Source organism: Carlito syrichta, unplaced genomic scaffold (assembly GCF_000164805.1).
Source record: "Carlito syrichta isolate Samal-C Ts95f unplaced genomic scaffold, Tarsius_syrichta-2.0.1 Scaffold306593, whole genome shotgun sequence".
Lineage (NCBI taxonomy): Eukaryota > Metazoa > Chordata > Mammalia > Primates > Tarsiidae > Carlito > Carlito syrichta.
The window spans coordinates 336,566-363,815 of record NW_007250689.1 but is presented as its reverse complement, the minus strand read 5'-3'; the positions used below and the strand labels follow the sequence as shown (position 1 = coordinate 363,815).

General features: G+C 50.3%; 1 protein-coding gene across 1 annotated transcript; it reads right to left on the bottom strand.

Annotated features, from left to right (window-relative positions):
• Nucleotides 1-27,250, bottom strand: TLN1 (talin 1). Its single transcript, XM_008063129.1, has 56 exons — nucleotides 27,085-27,250; nucleotides 26,746-26,843; nucleotides 26,358-26,487; nucleotides 26,100-26,252; nucleotides 25,698-25,840; nucleotides 25,456-25,583; nucleotides 24,691-24,751; nucleotides 23,938-24,042; nucleotides 23,432-23,587; nucleotides 22,267-22,368; nucleotides 22,013-22,089; nucleotides 21,622-21,802; nucleotides 21,314-21,427; nucleotides 21,092-21,200; nucleotides 20,647-20,855; nucleotides 20,403-20,501; nucleotides 19,197-19,364; nucleotides 18,721-19,015; nucleotides 18,003-18,169; nucleotides 16,723-16,851; nucleotides 16,467-16,583; nucleotides 16,277-16,390; nucleotides 15,969-16,103; nucleotides 15,705-15,833; nucleotides 15,446-15,548; nucleotides 15,083-15,291; nucleotides 14,568-14,687; nucleotides 14,171-14,368; nucleotides 13,830-13,969; nucleotides 13,565-13,658; nucleotides 13,373-13,462; nucleotides 13,136-13,258; nucleotides 11,706-11,849; nucleotides 11,107-11,268; nucleotides 10,725-10,865; nucleotides 10,451-10,632; nucleotides 10,163-10,295; nucleotides 9,530-9,631; nucleotides 9,278-9,448; nucleotides 9,032-9,181; nucleotides 8,821-8,922; nucleotides 8,622-8,741; nucleotides 7,721-7,867; nucleotides 7,395-7,561; nucleotides 7,063-7,246; nucleotides 6,847-6,972; nucleotides 6,633-6,749; nucleotides 3,467-3,652; nucleotides 3,218-3,325; nucleotides 2,604-2,709; nucleotides 2,281-2,405; nucleotides 1,455-1,580; nucleotides 1,276-1,338; nucleotides 985-1,167; nucleotides 708-836; nucleotides 1-579 (listed from the first exon to the last, which is right to left on the bottom strand). Exons 1-56 carry the CDS (start codon nucleotides 27,212-27,214, stop codon nucleotides 454-456), a joined length of 7,626 nt encoding a protein of 2,541 aa, XP_008061320.1. The 5' UTR covers nucleotides 27,215-27,250; the 3' UTR covers nucleotides 1-453.

Sequence of the window (27,250 nt, the reverse complement as noted above, 5' to 3'; positions counted from 1 at the left end):
TTGCAGGTAGAATCACCTTTATTGGAGCATGACCTGTTTGAGGCTTACAACCCTGTAACCCACAGCGGTAGCTGGGGGTCAGGATAGACAGTATCAAAAAAGAATGAACAGAGCTTACGAGGCTGTGGGGACTGGCTGGAAGCTGCTGGAAGGGTGGAGTGGGCTAGGGCCCTGGCAGGTTCAGACTGAGGTACAGCAGCGTTAATAATACTCTTGGAGCGTTAATACTCTGGGGAGGGTCAGGCACTTAGGGGGCCCTAGGGCATGAAGGCACTTGGGGTTGGGGAGGGGACGCAGGATGTGCAGTGGGACTGGGCAGGGCCAGGCCCGGGGCTTGGCAGGCACTTTGGGGAGTGCTGGGGTTGAGCAGGTTGGCCCCTGGCAGCCCAGAAGGCTTTGGCAGTGGCAGGCACAGTCTCTGGGCGGGGTCTGCATTAAATAGAAGCTGCTTCCCTAGTGCTCATCTCGAAGCTCTGATGGCAGGAACTTGTACTGCTGCTGTCGGATCTGGGCCAGCCTCTTCCGTGCCTCCTCCAGCTCTCGCTCCTTGCGAAGCATCTCTTCCTGTGCTGCAATGATCTGAGGAATGGAGGTCAGGGACTCAGGTCAGCGAGGATGGACACTGGGGGAACAGGGTGGCGAGGACAGCCCAGGCAATACGGCTGTCCTCTGACAGCTCTCTCAGAGTGTCTGGGGCAAAAGCTCACCTGGGCAATGCCCCCAACCATCTTCTCCTTCACCACCACTGTCTCATTCTCCTGGTCTTCAAAGGCTGCAGCCTTCTGTGCCGCTTTCACCAGGTTATCTGAGGCTCGCTTCACTGCGTTGCCAGCAGCCTGGGCAGAGAGAAGCAGCATGAGTTGAAAACTCAGATAGGACTCCAGCCGAGAGAGCCCCTCAACTCCCTCACAGAAACATGCACCTTGGGGTAAAGGTTAAAGTGGTACAGGCCATGGTGCAATGGGATAGGCCATGATTTCTCACCTGAAGCCGTTTCATTGCCTCCGAGTCCTGATCAGCCTTGACCTTGCAGGCCACAAGCAGCTGGGCTGTGGAGGCAGCTACCTGCTTGGCTGAAGAGATGAGCTTCTCCTGGCTGGCGTGCCCTTGTACAGCTGCGTTGGCTGCCTCACACAGATTGTTAGTGGCTGCAGCTACCATCCGGGCCTAAAGAAGGGAGAGGTAGGTGAAAATATGCCCCTTGCTCTATTCCATCCCCACTCCAGACTTCTCAAGTCTCTCAAACTCAGAGAGACCTAGCTGGTGTACACTTACAGCAGAAATAAGGCCCTGGGACCACTGCCCATCGTCCAGTGCATTGGCTGGAATGGCGCCCACCTGTGGAGGAATGAGGAGAGCCTGCTTAGACCTGTGCTCTTCAAAGCTCAGACTACTGATGTGGGTGTGGACAACAAAACTGCCACCCTGTCCTCATTCTTGTGGGCATTACTTACCTTCCCTTGGGCCACCAGTTCTCTCTGGGCAGCTGATGCGGCCTTTACCAGTGCACTAGTGGCTGCTGCAATGGACTTAGCAGCTTCCAGTATCTGCTCTTCAAAGTTCAAGGACTCATCTGCCTCCTGCAATAAAGAAACAAAGGTTCAGCCTAGGTAACAAAGCAAGACACCATCTCTACAAAAAAATAAAAAAATTGGCCGGGGTAAAAAAATTACGGGCTCGGTGGCTCAGCCTGTAATCCCAGCACTTTGGGAGGCCGAGGTGGGTGGATTGCCTGAGCCCGCGGGTTCGAGACTTGTCTGGGCAACTTGACGAGACCTCATTTCTACAATAAATCAAAAATTAGCTGGGTGTGGTAGCACGCCTGTAGTTCCAGCTACTTGGAAGGCTGAGGCGGAAGGATCTCGGAGCCCAGCAGGTTGAGGCTGCGGTGGCCGGGGGCAGCCACTGCACTCCAGTCTGAGAGACAGAGTGAGACTCCAACTCAAAACAATAAAAATAATAAAAAATAAAAACTAAAAAATAAAATAAAAAAATTAGTCAGGCGTGGTGGCGTGTATCCATAGTCCCAGCAACTCGGGAGGCAGAGGTGGAAGGATAGCCTGAGCCCAGGAGGTCGAGGGTGCAAGGTGAGCCATGATCCTGCCACTGCACTCCAGCTTGGGCAACAGAGTGAGACCCCCAACTCAAAAAAAAAAAGAAAAAGAAAAAAAGAAGAACAAAGGTTGCAGAGGGAGATACAAAGTCAGAGTCAGAGATAAGCCTGAAGGTGGGGTTATCCTGCCATGAGGCAGAGTAGGCGGCGGGAGGGAGCGGACTGACCTTGGGTTTGGCTCGAGGCTTCAGCTGCTCTAGTTTTTTGGCTGCAGCTTCAATGGCGGCTGCAGCTCCCAGGAGCTCATTCTCAGCAATGACTGTGGGGTCCTCTGGGTCCACCCATTCTGTTCCTAGTGGGATAAAGGGAGAAGGAAGACGCTAAGGCAGAGCAAGGAGGTCAGAAGCACTGGGGAGCATGGTTAGCATCACCAGGCCCTGGCACCTGTGGGGACTATGGAAGGAGGCTAGCTCAGAGTCATGGACCTGAGAAGGAAAGATCACACCATGACAAAGTTTTCCTTCCCTCCTCGCCCCTGGTCACCCCTCACCCTTCATGGCTTCAGCAGCCTGGATGAGTTCAGTGACTGAACCAGCCACACGCTTTGAGTGCCCCGTCAACTGCTGCTTCAGTTCTGGGCTTGGCTTCTGTAGAGTCTAGGGAAGAGGGGGAAGGGGGCAAAGGGCATCACATCTTAGGGCCTACCATGGTCTATGACACAGGGCAGACCATGTCCCTGCCATCCATAGAGCATTCCACACCACATCCCTCAAATACCATGTTGCCTATCCAAGTACACTCCATGCATCACACTGCACACATGATGGAGACAGTGGGGCTATGTCACTCACCGGCTGACAAGAAGCAAGGAGAGTGATGAAATGAGAAGAAAGAAGAGATGACGGAGGTAGAGAAGGGAGTGGTCAGGTGAGAAGAAAGGAAAAAAGAAAAAGGAATAGAGGTTAAGTGGGAGAACCAAAGATGGTAAGAATGATGGGGTCCTGGTGAAAGGGAGACTGGGAAGACAATAAGAATAGATTTGGGAAACAGATGTGAAAAGACTTGAGCAAAAAGTTAGAGCAAGAAGATTTGAGCAAGGCTTGCAGGAAGAGGCCTGTGTACTCAGGGAGGCTGGTGTGAGGGGCAAGTCACCCCCTCTCTCACCAGCAGCACATGGTCCAGCAGTTCCAGGTAGCCATTGGCACATTCCCTGCCATAGTGCAGGGCTCGAAGTCGCACATCAGGGGCCACTTCTGGGTGGAAAGCTGCTTCCTGTCCCCCAGAAAAACATGCCAGCTTTAGGATTTGAAAGAGCTCTAGGTCCCTCAAACCCTTATGGTTTCTCCCCCACCGTGCTCTGCCCCGAAGCTGCCTCTCTATTCCAGATTTCTGCTTCACTACCAGGATTGCTACCTTGCAAGCCCGAAGCATATCTGCAATAGCACGACGGCTCAGATTGGCTGTAGCAATGACATCTTCCTGGCGACAGGAATTGCCAGCGGCGACAGCCTTGGCTGTTGCCATGGTGATACCCTTGGTCATTCGGATGAAATCTTCTGGGGTAGAGGTCTTGGCAGGTGGCTCTGGGGAACAGAAAACCTATAGGGGAAGAACAAGAATAAAGATTTTACGGTGACTGAGATTGAGGCAATACAGTGCTCTATGCTTGTGTGATTTGGTTCTTTCATCCACCTGTTCCTTCAATAAGTATTCCCTGACTTCCTATTGTAGGTCAAGTCCTTTCAGACATTCACACATCACAGATAATATAACAGCTTAGTTGGTCATCATTTCTGACTGAGGCAGTTTGGGACATTTTGTTTATTTGAAATTATAGAAGTAGCTTTTGGTAGGGTTTTCATTCCTAAAATAGAGAAGCCTTGAAGGGGTGAGTTGGAGAGTGGATCATAAAAAATATATGGATAACAGGAGGGCGTTTTAGGTAAATGATAGGACATGAATAATCAATACATCAAGTGAGAAAGTATCAAGGATTATTCTAGAATATAGGAGTGGTGGAGAAAAGGTTGGGGCCTTGAACTTTTTTTTTTTTTTTAGTTGGAGTCTCACTCTGTCACCCAGACTGGAGTGTAATGGCTGCTTCCGGCCACTGCAACTTCGACCCGCTGGGCTCCGGTGATCCTTTCACCTCAGCCTTCCAAGTAGCTGGAACTACAGGCGCGCGCTACCATGCCCGGCTAATTTTTTTTATTTATTGTAGAGATGAAGTCTCGCCAAGTTGCTCAGGCAGGTCTTGAACCCACAGGCTCAGGCAATCCACTCACCTCGGCCTCCCAAAGCGCTGGGATTACAGGCTGAGCCACCAAGTCCAGCTGGGGACTTGAACTTTTATGATTTTACATAAACATACAAGTCATAAAAATATTTTGATATATATGTTCAATCCACAAATGTTTATTAAATATCACTAGGTGGCAGATTCTGTGTGAGGTGCTTGGATGCAATGCGGTACAAGGGAGACAAAGTCCTTGTTCTCATGAGCTTACATTCTAGTTTTGGGCACAGGATAAATAAGTAAACAAGTAGTAAAACTAAAGACTGTGATTAGGGCTATGAGGGAAATAAAGACAATACTGTGATGAGAAATAAAAATGAGAACCTATTTCAGATAGGTGGTCAAGGAGGTGGCATTTAAGCTGAAGTCTGAAGAACTAGAAGGAGCCAGATGTTCAAAAGATTGGAGAAAAGCACATGCAAGAGCCTACAGCAAGCAAGAATGCCCTCCCCAAGGGAAGACTCAGCCCAGTCTCAGAACTGACAGAGTCTGGCGGAATGAGGGCACAGATGGGAGAGGCGAGAGATGAGACTGGAGAAGCAAGCAGGGGCCATCACTAATGGGTTTTAAGGAGTGGAGTGATGTAATCTAGTTTGCGTTTTAAAAAACTAATTCTGGCTACTGTGTAGAAAGAATGGATCAGAGGGTCAAGGGTTGAAGCATGGAGATCAGACAGAGACTACTGCATAAATCCAGATAAGGATTGATGAAGGCTTGGACAAGATGATGGTGGTAGAAGATGGGGAAAGCGAAAATGAGATCTATTTGGAGGGAATACTACCAAGACTTGCTGATGGGCTTAGATGTGGAGAATGAGAGAAAGAGAGATGTCTAAGATATTAAAGCTGGGTTTTTGGCTTTAGGAAATAAGTTACTGAAAGGGTACCATTTATTCAGATGGGAAAGACCAGAGAAGACAGGAACGACCAGGAATGGAAGGCAGAAAGTTCCAATTTAAACATCTCCAAGAAAAGTTGAAAACAGAACACCAAAAAGATGAACTTAAAATTAGCTAGGTATGGTGGCATGTGCCTATAGTTACAGCTACCAGGAGGCTGAGATGGAAAGACCAACCGAGCCCAAGAGGATGAGGCTGTGGTGAGCCATGACTGTGCCACTGCACTCCAGCCTCAGTGACAGAATGAGACTTTGACTCAAAAAAAAAAAGAGATAAATTTAGAAATTGGAAAGATGCGTGGGAGGAGAGGGAAGTGGTAAGTGGTAGAGACTGAAAGCAGGGAGACCGAGGTGGGGAGCTAATGGAAGTCTGAACACAGAGCTGATGGTGGGACCACAGAGGAGGGGTGTAAGGACCTGGCAGTAGCCTGAATGTGATGAATAAGACTGAAGTTAAAGGTGACTGAGGTGGAATCTTCATGACTGGGAGGCGGTTACCACCATGAAAGGAAGTACCATGTCATGGCTTGAGGCACTGCATCTAGGTATTGATGATGTCAAACAGGCAATTGAAAAAAAAATAAAAAAACTAAACTCAGAACTGGAAGTCAACTTCTTAGAGAATGGCAATGAAAGGAAGGCTATTTGTACAATTCTAGAAAGGTTTCTACATTTACCAGGTTGAAGATACTTCAATGATGACCACAGAAGAGATGCTTGAGAATCAAGGGAAAAGTCAGGGTCAAGAAAAGCAAAGGAACTGGGCTCGGGGGCTCAGCCTGTAATTCCGCGCCTTGGGAGGCTGAGGTGAGTGGATTGCCTGAGTCCACGGGTTCGAGACCCGCCTGGGCAACTTGGTGAGACCTCATCTCTACAATAAATCAAAAAATTAGCTGGGCGTGGTAGCACACGCCTGCAGTTCCAGCTACTTGGAAGGCTGAGGTGGAAGGATTGCCGGAGCCCCAGCAGGTCGAGGCTGCGGTGGCCGGAAGCGGCCACTGCACTCCAGTCTGGATGACAGAGCGAGACTCCAACTCAAAAAAAAAAAAAAGAAAGGCAAAGGAAGAGAGAATTTCAGACAGGCTTGTTCATGGAGTCGAATGCTTTAGAAATGTTTCAAGAGGGTGAAGGCCAAGATGCTACTGAATGTGGCAACTAAGAAGAGGCCATTGGTGACTGGAGAAAGTAGGAGGAATGCGGTGAAAGACAGTTACTGAACACTAAGGAGTGAATAGGTGAAGAAGGAAAAGATTTAAGTAGCTCACTTACGAAGTTTGGCATTGAGAGAGAATGTGTATGACTCTTTATATCTCTGAATATATGTGAGGTGCAGATCTCGAATCCCTTCTCTGACCCTAGTCCCTGATGCCCCAGACTCACACTTACCGCCAGTTCCTGCCGTATGTGTTCTGTGGTTGCCTCCAGGGCCCGTGTGCCTTTGGTGGCCTCATCTTCCACAGCTTTCACTGTCTTGAGTAGTGATGTCACGTTGGTCACCATCACCTGGGTGTATCGGAGGAGTAGGGAGGGCATCCTTTTAAGGAACGAGAGTAAGTGCATCAATCCACCCCCTCCTAATGCTGCTCTCATTCCCTCCAACCTTGGCAGAGTTCTTAAGCTGCCACACAGCAGGGTCATCCCCAACTTTGCCAGCTGCAGCCTTCGTTGCACTGATGAGGTCTCCCAGGGCCTTGGCTACATCTTTCACTGCATTGATCAGCACCACCTGTGGGTGAGAGCGACAACTCTGGTCTGTGGGAGGAAGAAGGGGGACGGGATGTGACTGTGGCCAAAATTAGGGGTGTCAGGTAGATACCTGGGTCTCAGGGTCCTCAGCTCCCAGGCTGGCAGCACCCAGCTTGACCACATCAGCGAGGCGGGTGATAGTGGCCACAGAGGACTGGGCAGCCTGCGCCAATTTCTCCTGGCTCCCAGCTGCATTCTGCACCAGGACCTTGGTGTCCTCCACCAGCACCTTTGCAGTCTTCAGAATGCCCTCCCTGAGGGAGGACCCAGCCTGGTCAGCTCTCCTCAGATCTCCCCTACCTCTCTCCAGGCTTCCCCATCCAGGTCTTCTCCCAATGAGCTGCCTTTTCTGGCTTCATGCCCCAGCCAGCCTGCCTCCCTCAGGCCTAGTTCCCACCTTACCGATGGTCAGCAAAAGTTTCTGCTCCCTCACGATTGAGTGTGCCAGCGGTAGCAAACATGATGGTGGTGTCAAGATCAGCAATAATACCAGACACAGCGCTGGCTGCTGTGATGCAGGCCTGGGTGCCACGATTTCCAGCCTGGAGTGCAGCTAGGACGTGGGAGACCTGGGGCAGGGAAAGTGAACTTGGACTGTGGTAGTTCCAAGTGAAAGGGAAAGGTCACCCATGCCTGGAAAAAGCAACAAGAGGAGAGGGCTGGGAAGGTTGGAGGAGAATGACAGAGACTGCAGGGTTGGGGAGCCAGGCAGGGACGAGCACTGTCACCTTCTCAGAGACTCTCCGGGCACACTCTATGAGTTCCTTCTTGGTGTAGGCATCACTGGGGCTGCACTGCAGGGCACCTGCCTTGGTGACCAGAGCTGCACAGCCGTGGCCCAGCTCCTGTACCCGGTGCTTGATATGGGCACCTATCTGCGAGCAGAGGGAAAGAAAGATTTTCCAAGGGGCACTCAGAGCACCTCCACTGTGCTCAGAGGAATCACTAAGGGCACAGGAAACAAACACACCAGAGACTAAAGAAGCTGTGAGAAGGTTCCTAGCACATAGACTTTTCCAGTTTCATATCCTTTACACAGGAGGTCACCACCTACACGTGGAATATAATAATATGTAGGCAGCAACTAGTGAGGATTGTGTTAAGCATCATGGGGTTAGGGAAGAGAGAAGCATTTCAAGCTTGGGTATTTGAATCAGAGGGCCATGGATTACAGTTTGGCCTATATGCGATTGTGGAGGGTCTGGGGTTGGGGATTAAGTGTGTCCTGCTAAGATCCAACTACTTGCTTTCGTGGAAAGCCAAAAGACTAGAGAAGGAAGAGATTCACGGGTTTGCAACAAGGACAAGGGAATACAGACTGGCAGCACGGCAGAGAGGTGGCTGTACGCCCAGATGAGGGGCGGCAGAGGCAAGAGAAGCAGAACCAGGAAGTCCCGGGATTCTGAGCTGTCTCCTTTCTCCCTGTGACTGATCCCTGGATCCTCTGTCCCTACAAAGAGCCCTGATTGCTCTTTAGTGGAGTGGCCCTGGGGTGTGCTCCTCTTTCTCTGAAAGACTAGAGGGGGTGAGGGTGGACAACCCTAGAGGCTGACACAATGGGAACAAAGGACATGCCACTGGGATTTCCTGTGAAGGACAGGGTAAGGTCAGAGCTGCCTCCATGTTTACCTCTTCATTTTCAGCAGCCACAGCTGCAGGCTTGGCCTGTGAGGCCAGACGGCCATAGTCACTTGTCAGCTGGTTAGCGAGAGGGCCCAGCTCTTCAGGGCTGGTGTTTGACTTGGTTACCTGGTAATAATGGAAGAAGTGAAATGATGTCCAAACTCAGCTCTCCTAGAGCAGTCCTCTGAGAATCTCTCAAACTCACCATCTCCTGAACAGTGACTGCAATGGCTTTGGCTGTCCGCACCATAGTAGTTTGATAATCCACAAAGGAACCTTCTGGTTCACCCATTGGTCCTTCATCTAGCTGAGGGGGAGCACAGGGAAGGGGAAAGATTGTCAGGGTTTCTGCCACCATACTTGGGGGCCCTGGCCCGGGGTAGCCTCAGTGTCCACAGGCACCCCAAGACTCTAACCTGGTTGATGGCCTGGGTAATGGAGTCCACCATGCCACCAACGACCCCAGCAGCACTGGCAGCCTCATTGAGGGTTGTTGTCAGGTCCTCTACAGCCTCTGTCATCATCTGTACAGCCTCCTCCAGGGCTTCCTGGGTATGAGCTGCTTGCTGTGAGGACAGAATGAGTGAGTGAAGGGGAGCCCTGCTGTCCCTGCTTCTCTGCCTTCTTACTAGTATCAGACCTCCCCTCTCAACCCTCAGTACCTTGGGGTTACCACCAGCCTCTTTGGCGGTATATAGCAACTGCAGGGCAGACTCTGCCAACGTTTTAGTCTGATCCAGGAGTGCCATTTGCTGTGGATGGCTCAGGGTCTTGGAGGCAGCACCCACAGCAGCCAGAGTGAGTGGCTCAAAGTACTGGGCCATCTGAGACACCTAAGGCAAGGGGTTGGAATGGGGGTCAGGACCCCCCCTCTCATTCTACCCCCAGGACTCCCCATGTGTCTCTCTAGGTACCTTGTGTCCCAGCTGGGAAGCTTCGGCCCGGGCAGCACTGGCCAGTGGCTCAATGAGATGGGAGATCTCCTGCACTGCAGTGAGCATCTGAGTGTGCAAGGCCTGGGGAGGAAGTGGACATCAGCTCTGATTGTGACCTTCAACAGGACCCTCTAGTTGCACCGATCACCACTCTTCCTTTCTTTTTTTTTTTTTTGAGTTGGAGTCTCACTCCATCACCCAGACTGGAATGCAGTGGCACACTCCCGGCCACCACAGCCTCAACCCGCTGGGCTCCGGCGAGCCTTCTGCCTCGGCCTTCTGAGTAGCCAGAATTACAGGCACGCGCTACCACACCCAGCTGATTTTTTTTTTTTATTTATTGTAGAGATGAGGTCTCGCCAAGTGGCCCAGGCAGGTCTTGAACCCGCGGATTCAGGCAATCCACTCACTTCAGCCTCCCAAAGCGCTGGGATTACAGGCTGAGCCACTGAGCCTGGCATCACTCTTCCTGTCATACCAAACTCCCTAGCCCTCCTTGGCATGTCCCAGCCCTTTGATGTCCTTGTGAAGCCCACTCCCTGTTTCCCATCTTCCTTGAGTCTGATATCTTTCTTCCCAGTCACAACTTTCAAATAACCCTCTCCCTCTCACCTCTTGAGAGATTCCCTCACGAGGAGTAAGCTGCTGGCTGACTGCAGCAAGGGAAGCCTGGTCTAGGTCCCGTAGACAGCTGTTCAGGGCTGCAATGGCTGCCTCACACTCCAGCTGTCCTGGAGCCTTGTCCCTGCAGACACATCACAGACTCCAACACCAAGAACATCCCCTTAAAACAAGGCAATCCCTCAACACTATCCCATCTAATTGCACCTAAGTGCCTACCCCTCTATTCTGCCACAATATGTACCCCCCAGCCACACCGGTTCTTTCACCCCTCAATACCTCATGCTTGTAATAAGCTTCTTGATGGAGTCTGAAACAGTACGGGAGTGGCCAGCCAGCACTGACCAGCGTGGAGGGTCCCGCGGATTAACTGCTAGGGCCCGGGCGGTCTGGATGAGTCCCCCAGCACTCTCCAACATTGTCTTGGCAGAGATCACAATGGGCTCCATGGCAGCCCGGCCCTGGGGAGGGGAGCAGCAGGGAGGTAAGTTTCAAGACTCCCCAGAAGATGAGGAGAAGCTGGCTCATCAGTTCTCCCTTCACATTGCCTCACCTCAGGGCTGATCTGGGCAGGAATGCTGGAGAACTCAGGGTTGGAGGCAAAGGCACTCAGATTGTCCACAGCCTCCAGTAGAGGGGCTGTTGCTGCTCGGCACTGGGCGCGGTTCTCATCCGTGAAGGCCCCGTCCAGCGCCTAAAGTGACAGAGAGGCCCAGGACTCAGATTGCAGGCATGGGAAGCATAGAAAGTGAAGGCCAGTCTCCCTCTCAGGACTTAAGGATTTGGAGGGAGGCTGGTGTTGGTCAGTCTGGAAAGGAAAGGGCTTGGACTCAGGCAGTTGGGATCTGACAGAAAGCCTCACAGAGTAATTGGGGACCCAAGGGAGAGAAGACTGGACAGGTCAGGAAGATGCTGGGAATTCAGATACTGGGAACCTTGATGGTCTTGACAAGATTGGCTGTGCTGTTGGCCACTTCCTTGGCTGATTGTACAAACTGGCGCTTGGCAGTAGGATTGGCGGTACGAGCAGAAGCCAGGCGGCAGCTGTTACACAGTGCAGAGGTGTGTTTGGCCACAATGGTGGCTGCAGAAAGCACCTGAGGAGACACATGGAAGAGTCAAATGAGGACAGAAAGGAAGTGCACATTCCCAAGGAGGAGCCCTTTTAGGGTTGGGGGATGGAGAACAATACCCTGGGAAGTCTAAATAGGAAAGAGAGAGTCATCAGAAAAGTCAAGAGTTAGGAATTAGAGATACCTGAAGATGAAAGGGGTGTGGGGGAGGGGGAGATGAAAGACAGACACACTGATGGAGATGTCATAATAGGGAAATGGGAAAGTAGGCTCAAACATCTACAGAGAAGTTGGAATTTAGCAGTAACTTAAAGAATGAGGAGGCACATGGCAGGAGAAGAAGACAGATACCAAAGAGAAGCTATGTGTGAAAGGTCAGAGATGGTTCCCTGTCCTCTTTCCCCATGGGGTTGGTCCACCCTTTCCCAGACTTGCCAGTAGTCCCTGCTGCCTTGAATTACCTGGGCCTGGGTACAGCCGGACTCTCCCAGACTCTGACAGGCCATCTGAATTGCCTGGTTTGCACGGGCAAACTGTGTGGGCTCCACCAGTCCTTGCTGTCCAGCTTGGCTATTAGGGTCAGAGACGCCAACCAGATATGCAGCCTAGGGAGAGAAAAGGGGATGAGGGTGAAAAATAAAGACTGCAGGTGGGAAATGAATAGTGACATTAGTGACAAAGGGGAGCAGGGATCAGTTTAGAGAATAGGATTTATTTATTCTCCAGAGTTTTACATGATTGGAAGTATATTAACAAACTATAGTCACACTATAAAAAAGAAAAAACCTCTCCTGTTTTGTTAAATATGTTCACACATTTCAGAAGATTAAAAAATTTTTTAAAAAAGGAAAGAAAACCATATAGCAAGGGTTTTATCAAACTTCTATTTGGATGTGTGTGTATGTTGAGTGTTAGGGTAAAAAATATGGCTTACTGTAAGTAGCAGTAAAAAGTTTGAAAGTCATTTATAATACACACACACACACACACACACACACACACACACACACACACACAGCCTCTTTAAAAGACATGGTTCTGGGCAACTCCGTCTGGTCCCCTCCACTCTGGGAGCTTTTCTGTCTTCTCAATAAATCCTGCTTTCTCAACAACAACAAAAAAGACATGGTTCTAAAACTGTAAGGGTTGTTAGGTTAATTTACAGTTATAGCACTGCCAAGCATCAGAGATTTGAAAGGGAAGGGATGGGTATAAATCAAAAAACCATTTGTATAATTGACTTATTCTTCAATCAACACATGATAGCTTTGCTTTTTCCTCTTTATGTCTCTCCAGAAATAAGTAAAAACAAAAACAAAACCCAAACAACAAAAAGGTTTAAAAAAGTCAAGCCATAAGAAGCAGGGTACCCAATCTAGCAAGGCACAGGGAGGTCGGGAAGATGGAGGGAGTAGGATGGCAGGCTTTCAGGGAGAACAGTCTAAAATAAACTCTCAAGTCAGTCTGTTGTAAGGTTTCATATACTAAAGCAAAATACTCTCAGAGCTAACAGGTAGATTTATAACTGATAATGTAGTAAAAGGCAAAGTTAAGAGATGACGCAAGTAACTGGAAATTCCATCACTAGTATTACTTTAATAAAGTAATAATAATTCTGTGAAAAAATTTGTATAGGCTAATTAGTATGTATTGAGAATGCCAGGGCTGGAAAAGGTCTTGTGGCTGGACAGTGTAATCCTAACTAGAGTTAGGATTCAGGGTTCAGGGACTGCAGTGATCAGATCTGCTGGTGTTCAATAACTGTGACAAACATCTCCACTTCAGGAGAGGGGAAAGCCCAGTTTCCAAAGAGTTGGCTTTGCTTTATCCACATGTACACCAGGCTGAAGAAAGCAGGGGTTATTCTAGGAACCCATCTCAGGAAAATAACCTGTGCAGCTGCCTCGGTGAAGCCACACAGTGCCTTTGAGGCTGTGGCAATGGCCTCCCCAAACTCCGGCAGGTTTCCGTTCTTGGCATTTTGGGAGATGCCAGTCATGGCCTCCCCCAGCACCTGAGGAACAGAGGATATCAGGAGAATTAGAGCATGTCCTCGGAGCAGCAGAGTAGCATCTGGCTAGCTCCATCCTCCTGCCCGCTCTATTCCTGGGTTACTGGCTACACTTACCTTTGAGTTCTCCATTACACTGTCCAGGCAGCCAAAGTAGGACATGTCATTGATGGGCTGAACTGGGTTCTCCAACAGTTCCCGAACTGTCTGTGTAGGCGGGAAGGTGAAGTGAGAGCCAAGACACCCTCTCAGCCCCTCAATCAGAATGTGTTCCTCAACCTCAACCCTGTTAGCCTGCCCAGTGCCTACCTCCAACTCCCGCAGGGCATTGCCACACTCCTTCTGGCCGGGTGCCTGCTGAGTGCACATGGTGATAAGCTGGTTGATGCTGTCAGTCACTGCCCTAAGAGGGACAGAAAGTGAGTGAATAGGCTAATAGGTCATCATTCTTGGGTCCTATACAGCTACTTATCTTTTGCCTACAACTATTCCCAAGCCAGGGCCCTCTCATAAAGTACTTCCTCCCCAGTCTCTCACTTACATTCTAGGGCTGGGCTTCCCAGCTCCTACTTACCTGGCTGCTGTAGTCAGCTGACTCTTGAGGTTGGGGGCAGCAGGGTCCGTGGACAGAGCCTTGGCAGCCAGAAGAAGTTTGCTTGAAGACATGGAGATGCCCTTCAGGTTGGACACGACCTGAGCCCGGTCCTCCTGGCTCTGTTGAAGGTGAGAAGGTCAACACATTGTCCCGGCCTTTCTTATCTGTCTCTAAAAGAGTTCTTCTTTCCCAGACACTCAAGTACTGCTAGAGACTGGGGAGGGAGGGAGCCAGGAACAGATCAGGGTTCTGGTCACCTAGGTGCCTCCTGCATAACCCTTGATGGGGACCATGCAACCAGACCCGCTGCCTCTTCATACCGGAGTCTGTCCTGCCATCTCCACACCAGCTTCTAGGAAGGTGCTGAAATCCTGTCCAAATCGACCAGAGGCCCGAGCCAGGTCCTGAGGGGTTCCCCGAGAGGCCTGCACCAGTTCTGTAGCTGCTTGATTCAGCCCAGCAGCAGCTTCATTCAGCCGGCTCTGAGCTTCTTGAAATGTCCCAGTGCTGGGAGGAAGCTGTAGGGTCGGAGGGGAAGTCAGATGGAAGAATGGCGAATGATGCAAGGAAGAGTTTGGTAAAAGAGGGCCAGGAGGGTGGCACATAACCTGGGAGTAATGAAAGGGGACAACTCTGGGAAGTGAAGGTCAAAGGAGCATTCTAGAGGGGAGGTTTGGTGTTCTTCTTCTCTGATGTCCCCAACACTAGTCCTCCTACCGAGTCGCCCAAGAGTCGCTTGCTGGCATCTCCAACTGCTCTCAGGGCGTTATCCACATCTCGCTGGCCAGGGAGGCAGCTGACACAGCGGTTCAGTGCCTGAGTCACTGCTTTAGCCACCTGAAATGGGAAAGGAGACAGGGTTGCCAAAGTGAACAATTTGGGAGATCCCCCTCCACTCATGGGACATGGAAGACAACTAGCTCTACTGCCTCTGAAAGTGAAAAAGGAAAGGTGGTGTTGTGGGTGAACAGCTGAGGTTAGGGGATCAAGTGACAGTAATTAAACTTCCCCAAACTTGGTTGTTAGCTAGGCCCAAGTCTGAGTCCAACTGAGACACTTCTACCAAGGCAGAGAGAATGCAGGGTGGAATCCAGAACAGCACTCTCTAGAGTAGGCCTGACAAGACATCCCTGTCAGTGTGACGAGGCTCAGAAGCTTTGGTCCCAATTAGGCTGGGCCTTAAGAAGGGACGTGGGGGAGACAGAGGGAGTGGCCCCTTCCCAATGCCTGACCTGGGCAAGCCGCTGCTGGCTCTCAGGGTCCCCTGGATGGCCAGCTGCCTTTTTGGCCTCCTCAATGAGACTGCTGGCCTTGTCCAGTACATCACTGGCTGTGTCAAGCACGATGGCCTGCACTGCAGGATCTGACGTCAGCGCAGCCACACCCCTAGCAGCCTGGGCTAGTGACCGCAGCCCACCTGCCACATCTCGAGCTGCAATACCTAGACAGACAAGGAGAGAGGAGGGAAGGGAAAAGGTACCTTCACCGCCGGGCCCTGAGCCCAGGGGCATCCTCTGTCAGCCCCATGCCTCATGCAGCTCCCATTTCTCTACCTCCCTTACCAAATACCCCATTCCTGTCCCTCTGCCCACTACCTGCATAATTCTCATTGCCCTGGGCAACCTCTCCCAGCAGCTGGGCGATGGCGGAGCTCACTGCTTTGGTGCTGTTGCCCAGGTCCTGGGCACACTTCTCCATCTAGGGATGAAGGGGGAAGACTCAGGGGCTCAGGGGAAAGAGGAAGTAAGGAGAGGAAACTTGAGAAGGTTCTTGGGGAGAGCTGGCAGTTTAAATGAAGGCTCTGGGCATAGTTGGCAAGGATTTGAGTAAGAGTAAGATCTTAAGAATACTTACTGTCTCCCCAGGTAAGGGCTTAAGCTTGCCATCTCGAGCTGCTGCCTTCACCTCCTGTAGATCTTTCTCTAAATTCTGTACCACACTCAGTGCAGAATCCATCTCCAGAGGCCCACATGCTTCTTGAGCCTATGATGACAAGAAGGGGGTTTTGAGTGCCAATGGTCCTGTTGTGTCTCACCAATGCCTCTGATTACACAATTATCCCTGTTTTAGGTTATTCTGCACAGATTCCCCATCATTCCAATACCTCAGCTCCCATACCTTTTGGGCAGCAGTACGGAGTTCAGCCAGCGCGGTGCCCAGGTTCTTGGCACACTGACTCAGCTGCATAGCTGAAGCCTGGTCCTGAATTGTTGGCACTGAGGCCTTTGCAGCTGCCACCATCTTCCCACCTGGCTGTTGGAGAATAAACAGGCAGATGAAGTGTGCCATCTCACTCTGGGCTTGTGTCCAGGGGCTGATGATAGTTAGGATATGGTGAGCACTGGCAGGGATTCACATTGTGGGAGAGGTAGGAGTCTAGAAAGGTGAAAGGGTCTGGTCTGAATGGTGGAGAGAAGATTCCTTGCCTGCAGGAAGCTCTGGCTAGCAGCAATGAGGGCTAGCTGAGCACTGGGGCTGTCAGGCTGAGCTTGGCTCCCTCGGACGCCCTGCACCAGTAGTGGAATCTGCTCTGCCACAGCCTGTGGATAAAAATGTCATGAGAGACTGTGGGAGAGTCTCCCTCTTCCCATTTCCCCATGCGTCCTGAAGTCTCACCTTGCAGCTCTGCACCAGCAGGGGCTGGGGACCGGCAGAGACCTTGGGGGTGGAGGCTGCATGCTGTGCTGCAGCGATGGTCTGTGTGGCTGAGGCTGCAGCCTGCTTGGCTGCATGCTGTGAGGAGAGTAGTCAGGATGAGTCCGTGCTATCCCTCAAGGAAATACAAACTGATTCTCTCTGCATGTTCCCTCCAGCTCATTCCTCCCATTGTACCCCCACTCCTTCTTGCTTCTGGCTAACTTCCGAGCCTTACCTCCAGGCGCTGCACCAGTTTTTTCTTGATAGCATTCTGTGCAGCTGCATTGGTGGCCATGCGCAGCCCCTCAGCGGCTTCCCGTAGCCGCTGCTGCTGTTCCTCGCTGTCAGGGTGTGCGGCTGCTCCCTGAGAGTTGTGGAAAGATGGTCATCACCCAGCATCCCTGTGGATCCTAAATAAGCTCTTCTCTGACCCCTCTAGACTCAGTTTAAAATTCACTTATTTTCTTGAAGTCATTTCTGACTATCCCCACTGGAGGGCAACTGCCATTGAGAGGAACTGCCCCAGAAGGCCAGTGGGAAGCCTCAGTAGTGCCCAGGATTTCCCCTGGATGCTGAAGTCCCTTTCTTAAGGTGGAATTGTTTCTTCTTTCCCCTTGGAAAAGGGATCATGCTTCTTTCCCCACACTTCCTACAGAATACCGCAAGTGAATGGGGGTGAGTAGGGCTCTCTGGGAAAAGGAGGACTCAGTTTAGAACAAGCGTCTCAGGAAAAAGGAGACCTGTTTACTGCTGTACACTGAAAGGTCCCAGAGCCCAGGGGACCTAGGACTCATTTTGGCTTCCCTCTAATGATCCTTTGTGCCCTTAAGTTTCAGTGTCCCATGCCTTGTTTTTCTGTGTACTGCTAGCAATGGAGACCCCAGAGACGGAATGCCTACGTGTATTTACAAGAGAGACCAAGCAGGAGAGGAATGCCAGGCAGGTGTTTGCAGGAAAGAAGGGGAAAACAGGAATAGTAGACCTTGGACTAAAAGGAAGAAAAAGGATGGTTGCCTGCCACAGAGGGATAAGGAGAGATTTGTTAAAGGACATAAACTTATAGCTAGATAGAAGGAATAAGTTCTAGTGTTCTATACCACTATAGCATGACTACAGTTAACAACAGTATCTTATATAGTTTCAAATAGCTAGAAGGAGGATACTGAATGTTCCCAACACAAAGAAATGATCATTGTTTGAAATGACAGATAGGCTAATTACCCTGATCTGACCACTATATATTATATGTACCGAAACATTACTATGTACCCTATGAATATATACAATTATTATCTGTCAGTTAAAAAAAAAGTATTAAGGGAGTCACACTGGCTGGAAGCCTAGGCCTTGGCATAGCTGCAGCCTTGTGGCTCATTTTCTTCCTGAGTGCTCCTACATTTGCTCTCTTATATTTTCTGCTTTTCCTGAGGCTCCCCCATCAGATGAAGGTGACCATCTGGCCCCCTCTACTTCCCTTCAGGGCCCAGTCTGGGATGTGTACAGAAGGCTTTGTACCTTGGCAGCCTCCACCATCTTTGCTGTAGCATCAGCCAGGATCTTGGCAGCACTTAAGAGCTTGCGTGAGTTCTCCAGATCACTCTCCCCCTCGGCATCAGCCTTAATGGCATTGACCAGGTCAGAGGTGGCTTGGGCCAGAATGCGGGCCTGTCGCACCATCTCCCCTGAGAGCATAGGGCACAATCAGGTGAGGAAACTGGAGACACTGAGAGGGTGTTGGGGGAGGGGGAACAAGAGTGGGAGAAAGTGGTGTAGACAAGGTAGATGGGGATTTTTAGGGAGTAAAGAGACTGGTGAAGTTCTTGTGATTTCTTTGGGACTGTTTTTTCTGGGTTTAGGATCTTGGAGAAGAACAGAGTGCCCAGTGGGTTTCTATGGGAAGAGGACAGTCTCCTATGGGTATTTTCAGTAAATTGTCTTGAGAAGATGAGACACTCTTTGTGAAGACTTTGGGGGCTAGGGGGTAGAGTGGGAAGCTATCTCCTAATCATGCCACTTTCTATATATTTTTGTGTATACTTTTGTATATTCTTTAAATGCTCCAAGGAGGGCAGAGCTGGGCTTATGTTCTTGCTTTATAGATGGGGAAGCAGAGATTTCAGAGGTTAAATGACGTGGCTGGTGAGGCCACACTGTGATGAGTCCTTAGGGGTGAGGTGGTTGGGTCTGCAAGGGGATGTGCAATTGGTTTAGGGAAACTCATTGGGGCTCTTACCGGCATCACCCATGGAACTGAAGATGTTCTCAGTGACAGTGAGGATGGTGTCAGTGGCCTGGTCATAACGGCCAGCAGGCCCAGCCCCTGTGGCGTGGGCCTTCACATGCTGAAGCAGCTCATTCAGGGCCTGGGTGACAGCTGTGGCTGCTGCTCCTACCCCTCTCAACAGCTGCCCATCCTCTGTAGCTGCCTGGGAGGCAGACACACAGCCCTCCACGGCTTTGGCCACCAGTCGTCCGGCCTCTACCAGCTGCTCTTGGCAGACAGGTGAACTGATTGTAGGTGCTACCACCTGTGGGTAAACTGAGTGTCAGAGATGCAGCAAGGGAAAGGAGTCATGAGGAGTGTTTGTGGTGCTCACCCTAGTCACTGGGATGAGTAATGAGGCCTCCAGAACAAAAGAGAGAAATGAGAGGCTCGTATGTGTGGCCTAACACCCCTTAGCACAGGCTACAGCAGCCTCTAAGGTTCACCTTGGTACAGGCCACCAGCTGGGAAGTAGACAGGGCACACTGTGTTGCTGCAGCAATAACTTGGGTCTGAAGTCCTGAGTCCTCTGTCCGCTGGGCCACACTCTTGGCCTTGAGGACCAGGGCAGCTGCAGCATTTGCCACTGCCTTGGCGAGTTGCATTAGCACGTCCTGTGAGAAAACAGCAGTTAGTATAACCTGAGATTGGACTTGGGATTCATAGACATTTCTCAGAGGCATAAGCTGCTTCATTATTCCCATTGACTCCAATCACAGGACAGTATATGCAGAAGCAACCAGAACCCACCCCAAGCCCTTGCCTTGAGCACCCAGCAGGATGGAACCCCCACACAGAAACAAACCCACACCAAAAGAAACAGAGCCTACACCAACCAAATGGAGAAGTGTGTGAGGCGGATACACTCGGACGATGATGGGGAAGGCGTAGCACTGTTACAATGGGAAGTGGAGGGGAGGTATCTCTTGGATCCCTCCCACCCCCATCTTCCTTACTGCATTCCTTCTCACTCTTGGTTTAGAAGTAGTCATCCTGGAATCTTGGGAACATGTTCCTGTACTCCCCTACCTGCTCCAATTTTTCAGCCCCTGCCTTTGCCAGGCCTCCCTATCTCCCATCAAGTTCTGCTCCCCCAGGAGGCTGAGGGAGAGGTACAGAAGCGAGTGTATGCGGCTCAGAGAGGACAAAGCTGGGAAGGCCCAGGCCAGACGCCGTTACCGTAGGGGAATCGGGGGAAGATCGAACCCCAGCCCCTCTGGGTGCACATATCTGCATGGGAAATCCAGGATGAAAAGTCAGCTGGGAAAATTGGCATAGGGTGGGGAAGAGGGAGAGTTAGAGGAACAGTCCTCAGGGTGGCATGGTCTAAAGCACGGAGGGGGGGGAGTGTCAAGACATTCTCAAGCTGAGGCAAGGGCTATATACGGGGAAGACAGGGAAAAGATGACAAGAGGCTAAAGAATACCATCAATGAAGGCCAAGAATAAACTAGTAGGTTGAGTTTGGAATCAGGGGTTCTGAATTCTCATCCCTAAAAGAGAGATTGGAAGTTCCCAGTGTCATCCTCTGGAAATAGAGGTTCAGGTTGGTTTTGAGGGGTCAATTCTTAGAAGCAGGGACTAGGAGCTAGATTCAGGATCAGAGATTATTTCCTAGAAGCTGGAGTTCTATGGGCTGGGTAAGTCACCAACCTGGAAGTGGGGGTCAGTATCACTTTCCCCAATTTGTTGCAACAGCTCCCCACTGGCCTGGCCCACGTTCCCAGCTGCTTGCAGCAGGTTCTGACGGGGCTGTGGAGAGTGAACACCAGTCAGAAGCTGCACAACCCCTGCCCAGGCCCATGGGGCCCACACTTCCATCCTGCAAACTGAATCGGCCCTTTTCCTTGGCTTTGAATTCTATCTCCTCCCTAGCCCCAACCCAGTGGCCCCTGACCTCAGCACTGGCTGGTTGGGCACTGCGTAGCAGTTCTGATACTGCCCCTGCAAGGCCCTTTGCTGCCTGTAACAGGGGCCGGCCACTGCCTCCTTCATCCTCCAGCAGGGCAGCCAGCAGCTTCACCCCACGGGACATCTCGGTCAGGTTGGAGGAGATTGTGGTGACTGCACAGCCCACTGCGGTATAGTCTGTCTCTGCAGGGTCCCCTGAGGGGAAAAGGAAGAAGAGGAGCATGAGAAAGAGGGCAGGCTAGACGATAGGTTGGGGAAGGAGTTCAGTCACACACAGTTAGTCACACACACATCCTGAGAGACGTGCACACACACAGTCTCTTCCATAATGAGTCAAGGTATAGTCACACACAGAGCAAGTCATACGCATGCTTGCACACGCTTGCACTCCCTCTCCCTGTCACATACGCTTAGGGTGGCATTCAGCCTACCTGCTGTCAGGTTCACCACAGAGGCAGTACCAGCTGTGATGGCATCTACCTGGGAGTGGATCTCATGTTTTGATTCATCCATTTTGTTCTTACGCCAGGCCTTAGAGGCCTAAGAAAAGGAAGAAAAATACCTCAGGATCTGCTCCAGTTTGGTTAACCCCCTCCCTATCCCTTGGAGTCCCAGCTTTAGTAACACCAGCCTCTCCTGTATCCCATACTCACGGCATCCTGGCCAAGAGGGGGAAGAGTGTCAAAGTCATCCAGGGTGGCCTGGGCAGCCTGCACAGCCTGCATGCTGGAGTTAATGGTTCCAGTGAGTGCCTGCTGGGCTGAGGTCTACAAGACAAGGGGGGGAGAAACAGGAACCGGAATGAACATTTAGAGGAAAGAGAAGGTAAAAAAAGAGAACCAGAGGCTAGGGAGAGAAAGACAAAGAGGGACATGGGAAAAGACTGCCTAACTTCTGTCTAGGCCCAACTGAGGATGGGACAAGGGCGTGGGTATTGATGTCGAAGCGGGAACATTCTTACCAAAGGAGGCATGTGTCCTCGGTGCATCTGGCCACTGGTAATCTGCTGCTGGGCAGGGGGCATGCTGCCCACCTGGAAATTCTCAGGACCAGAGGCTCCAGAGCGCATGATGGCAGGCAGGGCCACAGAGCCATGCTCTACTTTCCCCACCCGGTTGTACTGCTGCTGCAGGACCGTTGACCTGGAGAGGTGCAGGCTATGGAGCACGCAAAGGACTCCTTGTCCCTACCCCTCCCACCCGGTTACATCAACTTTACAGGTGCGTGAGGTCTCACTGCAGCCTGCAACTGTTAAAGAACCATCCTAAGCATTCCCCACCCCCCAAATGCCCTTGGAGTCAAGCCTTGCCTTCCCTACCCGAGAGATGGGATCAGCCCAACTCCCTTCATACTTTTTGGGAGACACCGAATCCTCTAGCATAGTAGACTCCTCGTCTCCCTCCAGACCAAAGTGGTCCTTGCTTTTTTTCTGTAGGAAGAAAAAAGAAACAAGAGTTGGGGTAGTTAAAGAAGAGAAAAATGGAGAAAAGGCAGTCTCTTCTTTCTGCAACCAGTCATTTTCCAGAACCTGAGTGGCCATTTCTAAAGGACTGGCTTGGGAGAGGGTAAGGGAAGATAAGGAGAAGGCTGGGCAGGAAGTGCTCACCTTCTTAAGGATGATATCAATGTAGCCAGCAATAAGCTGTGCAATCTGCTCCCCTTCAGTTGTCTGTACTGAGTAGTAGCCATCTTGGTAATCCCCAAAATCCTAAGGTGATAAAGTGGGGACTTAGTGGGAAAGTGTGAATCTGCCCAGGATGGAAATGGGTAGGATGGGAGGCCCAAGGTCAAGCTGTTGAGGCACCTTTCCTTATCCTCTAGAAAGATGCCCACTTTCTCCAACTTTCTATTTCTTTATTTTGCTCCTTGGAAGGGAGTATTTTACTTCTAAGGAGTGGCCTCTATGTTATAGTTTCAAATACATGTCATTTAGGAAATCTCTTTTACTTTCACCCTGATGATAAAATTGGGAGGAGATAGTATTTGTCATTAAATGACCACACGTTAAGTTGGCTCCTGTATCCAAAATGGAAAAGCAGCATTTACTACAATTTTTGTTTCTGTCATTGGGGAATTCCATCACATTGATATAAGTTTTTAATTCATAACTCTTAAAATATAAAGCCAGAGGGGAAAAACTACTGTAAATAGTTGCTGCCAAAAGAGGGAGGCTTATTTTCCTTTCTTTTTTTTTTTTTTTAGTTGGAGTCTCACTCTGTCACCCAGACTGGAGTGCAGTGGCCGCTCCCGGCCACTGCAGCCTCGACCTGCTGGGCTCCAGCAATCCTTCCGCCTCAGCCTTCCAAGTAGCTGGAACTACAGGCGCGCACTATCATGCCCGGCTAATTTTTGATTTATTGTAGAGATGAGGTCTTGCCAAGTTGCCCAAGCGGGTCTCAAACCCATGGGCTCAGGCAGTCCACTCACTTCAGCCTCCCAAAGCGCCGGGATTACAGGCTGAGCCACCTAGCCTGACCGGTTTTCTTTCTATAACCTTTTTTTCTCCTAAGAATTCCTGTGATCTCAGCTTGCTGATTACATTTTTGTTCTGTTGATTTTAAAGAACAAGTCCATCACCTGTTTCATTTAAGCATCACTCACTCTCTGGGAGAAGTCTCTCCATCTACTCTAGCCTCCATGTTACTATAATAGTTCCAAAGTTCTTTTTTTCTTAGTGCTTAGTACACTTACCCCAAGGAAGGGATAAAGACCTCTTTAGCTGCCTTTTCTCTGAAAATCCTAAAACACCCTGTTGGAGCCCCCAGACTCACCAGGGTGAAGCTCTTGGGAGAGGCAGCCCAGCGTTTGATGTTGGTGAGGTTCCATTCCTGGATTACCTCCTTGGTCTTCTCATCTACTCGCATCACACACTCCTTTGTGATGCCCAGAAGTCTGGGCACTAGCTTGTTCTTCCCTTTCATTTTCTCCTGTGTGACAGAGGTTGGTGTTGGTGTTATAGGTCAGAAGTCAAATGAGAGGTGAATGATCAGATCAGCTCTTGACCAGAGGGGATGCTGAGGTGGCCAGGAGGACTAAACTGGGGTATCCATGGATGGGCCCAGGACAAGGCTCTGTTACACACAAGGAAATTCAGGGAAAGGAAAGGAAGTGGTGGTAGAGGACTGACAACAGGCAGGTTTTCACAAGGTCAGAGCAAGGCAGAGAATAGGACTCTTAGGGAACGTTGGGAAATGTACTGGGGGTCAGAGATTTTCAGAGAGAAATAAAAGGGCAGAACGGGAAGTAAGGAGAGCAATGAGAAGGGTCTGTAGCCTACCTTTACCAAGAAGAAGGAGACGCCATAAGTCTTGAGGGAACGGGCTAGCTTCACGTAGCGGACCTTGGCCTCAATCTCACTCATCTGCCCACAATTCTTATGTGCCTTAGAGCATGAAATAGGGAAGAATTCAGCAAAATATGGGGATAATATCACAGCTAAGGAAATAAGATGAGTTGTTAATTATGACGACACAGTATAATGGGGACATTGGAAAGGTTCAGGAGTACAGGATATGAGCAATGAGAGTGATGGGAGGGAGCCAATCAGGGATATGCAGCAGCGATGATTCAAGGGATACAGTTAAGGAACTTGCAGACATTCTGGAGATATGAATGATGGTCTGGAAGTAGAAGGTCAAAGATAAGGCTTTTTGGCCTAAGCATTCAAAGAGTGGGTATAACACCTCACATTTGGACAAAGACTATACTTTCACAGTAATTTCAGGTACATGATCTCATTTGACTCTCCTATCAATCCTACACAGGGTAGGTACTGTTATCCCACGTTAGAGGTAAAGAAAAGAAAACAAGAATATTGAACTGAATTCCACAGCAATAGCAATGACGGAGCTGAGACTAAAAGTCCAGGTCTTCTGCTTTCTTGGCACAGGCAAGGTGGGAGAACAGCTTGGTGGGTAGAAGCGAGGCGAGGTGCGGGGAGACAGGGAGAAGGCGAGAGTCCATTTAGCCAGTAGGATTAAGCATCAAAGCTCCCAGGTCATCACAAACACTTTCCCCTACCCCCATTCACCTGGAAGATCTTACGCTCTCCCTTCTGCTTCACATACTCCTTGGGCAGGAAGTCCTTCAGGCTACACCAGAAAAGGGAGGGTCAGCATGTAGGACAGCATCAGGGACATGTGGGCCATGAACTGTGGGCCTAAGGGCATGAGGAAATGTCTAACAGTGTTATCTTTGGGGAGAAGAATCCTGAGGGAACAGAGTCTGGGTTCTCTTCTGAAATAGAGCTGACTTAGCATGAGCTCTCGAATGTGACCTGTGTCTCTCCCTGCAGGGAAAGGAGTGAGGGAATTTAAGTTGGAGGCTCAGTCCCTGAGGGAAAGAAGGTCTAGAGCACTATTTCAGGGAACCAAGAGGAGAAAGAGCTCCCTAGAAGGGTGATCGTGCACTTAGGAAGCTGAGAAAGTCACGCCAAATTCTATGCATTTCAAGAAACACCAATAGATGAGACTTGTGAGACTTTTTAATCTAATGCTCCCTACAAGGAAAGTGTTACCCTGTACTCTCCGGCTACTGCAGCAAGATTTTTCAGAGAATCCAAAGAAAAAAGTTATATGCTTGCTTCAGGTGCAGAGGGTAGGGGCAGAGATACTGAACTATATTTGTATTCCACATGGGGCCCGTAAGGAGACAAATGGATGATGGCAGCTAAGAGGGTACCTATGTGGGACAAACCTTGGTACTTTAGAAGAAGAAATAGTGGGAGGCAGGCTCATTGGGGTCACAATGGTAGGCAGTGATGGGCCCTGACAGGGTAGAGGATGTGGTCACTCACTCGAGGAAGCCAGCCTTGTGCTTCTGCTCATTGTGGGGCCCAAACTGGATCTGGCATTGGAAGCCAGCAAACTCACAGGCCTTGTCAAAGGAGACGGGGTGGGAGCCATTCAGGATGTCATCTCGTGCCTGGACAGCACAGGGAAAAGAGGCAAATGTTGTGTGTGGGTGTGGGAATACTCTAACCTTGCTTCTGGCCCCTTTCCCTACCTGTCCCACACCCTAGCCTAGTCCTCTCCATACCTGCACATAAAGGAGGTTCAGCTGTACAGGGTCCCGGGAATCCACATTCTGGTCTGAGTAGAAGAACTTCCTCCGCAGCAGCAGCGTCTCATGCTCCTCCACTCCCTGCTCCCTCAGTGTCCGGCCGTGGTCCAGCCAGTTCACTGGGGCACAGAGAGTCCCTTAATGTCAAGTCCCCATGGACCTTGGGCTGTCTGGTTGCTGGGTTTTTGTTTATTTCTTCGTTTTCTACCTCCCCTCACTAAAATGTAACTTCAGTGAGTGTAGGACTTTGTTTTATTACTGATGTATCCCCAGGGTGTAAAACAGTGCCTGGCAAAAGTAGATGCTGAATACATAATAAACAGCTGCCCTTCCCACCATGCCCATTTCCAAAGCTCTCCTTTTTCCAGTTCTGCTTACACTCATCATCTGTATGCAATTTCTGCTTCAGTTTCTCCATCTTCTTTTCATCTCGCAGCAGTGTCTTGTCCTTTCGTAAGGTCCCTGTTACCTCCTCCTTTTTCTCTTCCATCAGCTCTCGAACCAGTGAATATTCATCATGGTTGGTGATGCCTGGGGAAGGGGGATGACTTGATAACCTCCCAGGCACTACATCCATGTCTTTGGCAGAGCAGAAGCTTTCCAGCCCCAGCCCTCAGCCCTACCAAGGCCTCTTACCAATACGAGCACAGATGGTCATGAGCATGTCAGTGACAGTCTTAGAATCATCCACCATAATAGTCTTCACTGTTCCATCTAGCATACGGATCTTCAGGGGTCTCTGTTTCTTTCTGTACTCCATGGTGTCCTGTTGGGGCAGGAAAGGGAGATACGGGCCTACTTTAAGCTAGGGGTATTATTTCCTTTGTATCAAGACAGAGGGGTGGGAAGTGGATTACTGAAAGGAAAATAGTTCGTTCAAAAGCAGGGTATTATGACTGTCTGCAATGGAAAGAAAGCATGGGGAAGGCTAAGAGACAACAGATGTGGGTACTGAAAATAGGAGGTGGAACAGGGGGAAGCCGATGGAAGAGGATGTGGTGGTCCTTGATGAAATGGTACTCACCCCATTTCGGAGCATGTAGTAATCCAAAGCTTTCCCAGCCTCCAGCCATATACCCTTTTTGGGGTCATCATCTGACAGAAATAGCCCAAAGTCGCTGGCTGGAAGACAGGATAATCACCTTAGACTTATGAAGAGCACAATGTGCTGAACAGCTGCACCACTGTCTCTTGTTATTTCTCCCATGACCTTCAGCCTCAAGGGGATGGAAGGAACTACGGATCATAGACCTGAAGGGTGAGTTGTTTCAGCAGACAGTGGGATCATCCCTCAAGGCTGAGGGCCTGGGAATAAGATGGGACTGAGGACTCCCACCCCAGCCACTTGGGGAGTCAGACTCACGAGGGCCAGCCAGGGCCTCTGGGATCCGCTCACGAATCATGCGGCAGGCGTCGTACACCATGGTAGACGGCTCAAACTGCATTGTCTTCACCACATTCCCAATGCTGATCTTCAACGAAAGTGCAACCATGGTGGCAGCTTCTCCTCTCCAGCCTAGCTATACCTG

Excerpts from the sequence above, each read along its gene's own strand:
- TLN1 (XM_008063129.1), bottom strand. The coding sequence starts at position 27,214 with ATGGTTGCACTTTCGTTGAAGATCAGCATTGGGAATGTGGTGAAGACA. Across the intron at positions 15,549-15,704 it reads AGCCCTTACCTGGGGAGACA|ATGGAGAAGTGTGCCCAGGA; the intron begins GTAAGTATTCTT and ends CTTCATCCCTAG. Across the intron at positions 580-707 it reads TGGTTGGGGGCATTGCCCAG|ATCATTGCAGCACAGGAAGA; the intron begins GTGAGCTTTTGC and ends TCCATTCCTCAG.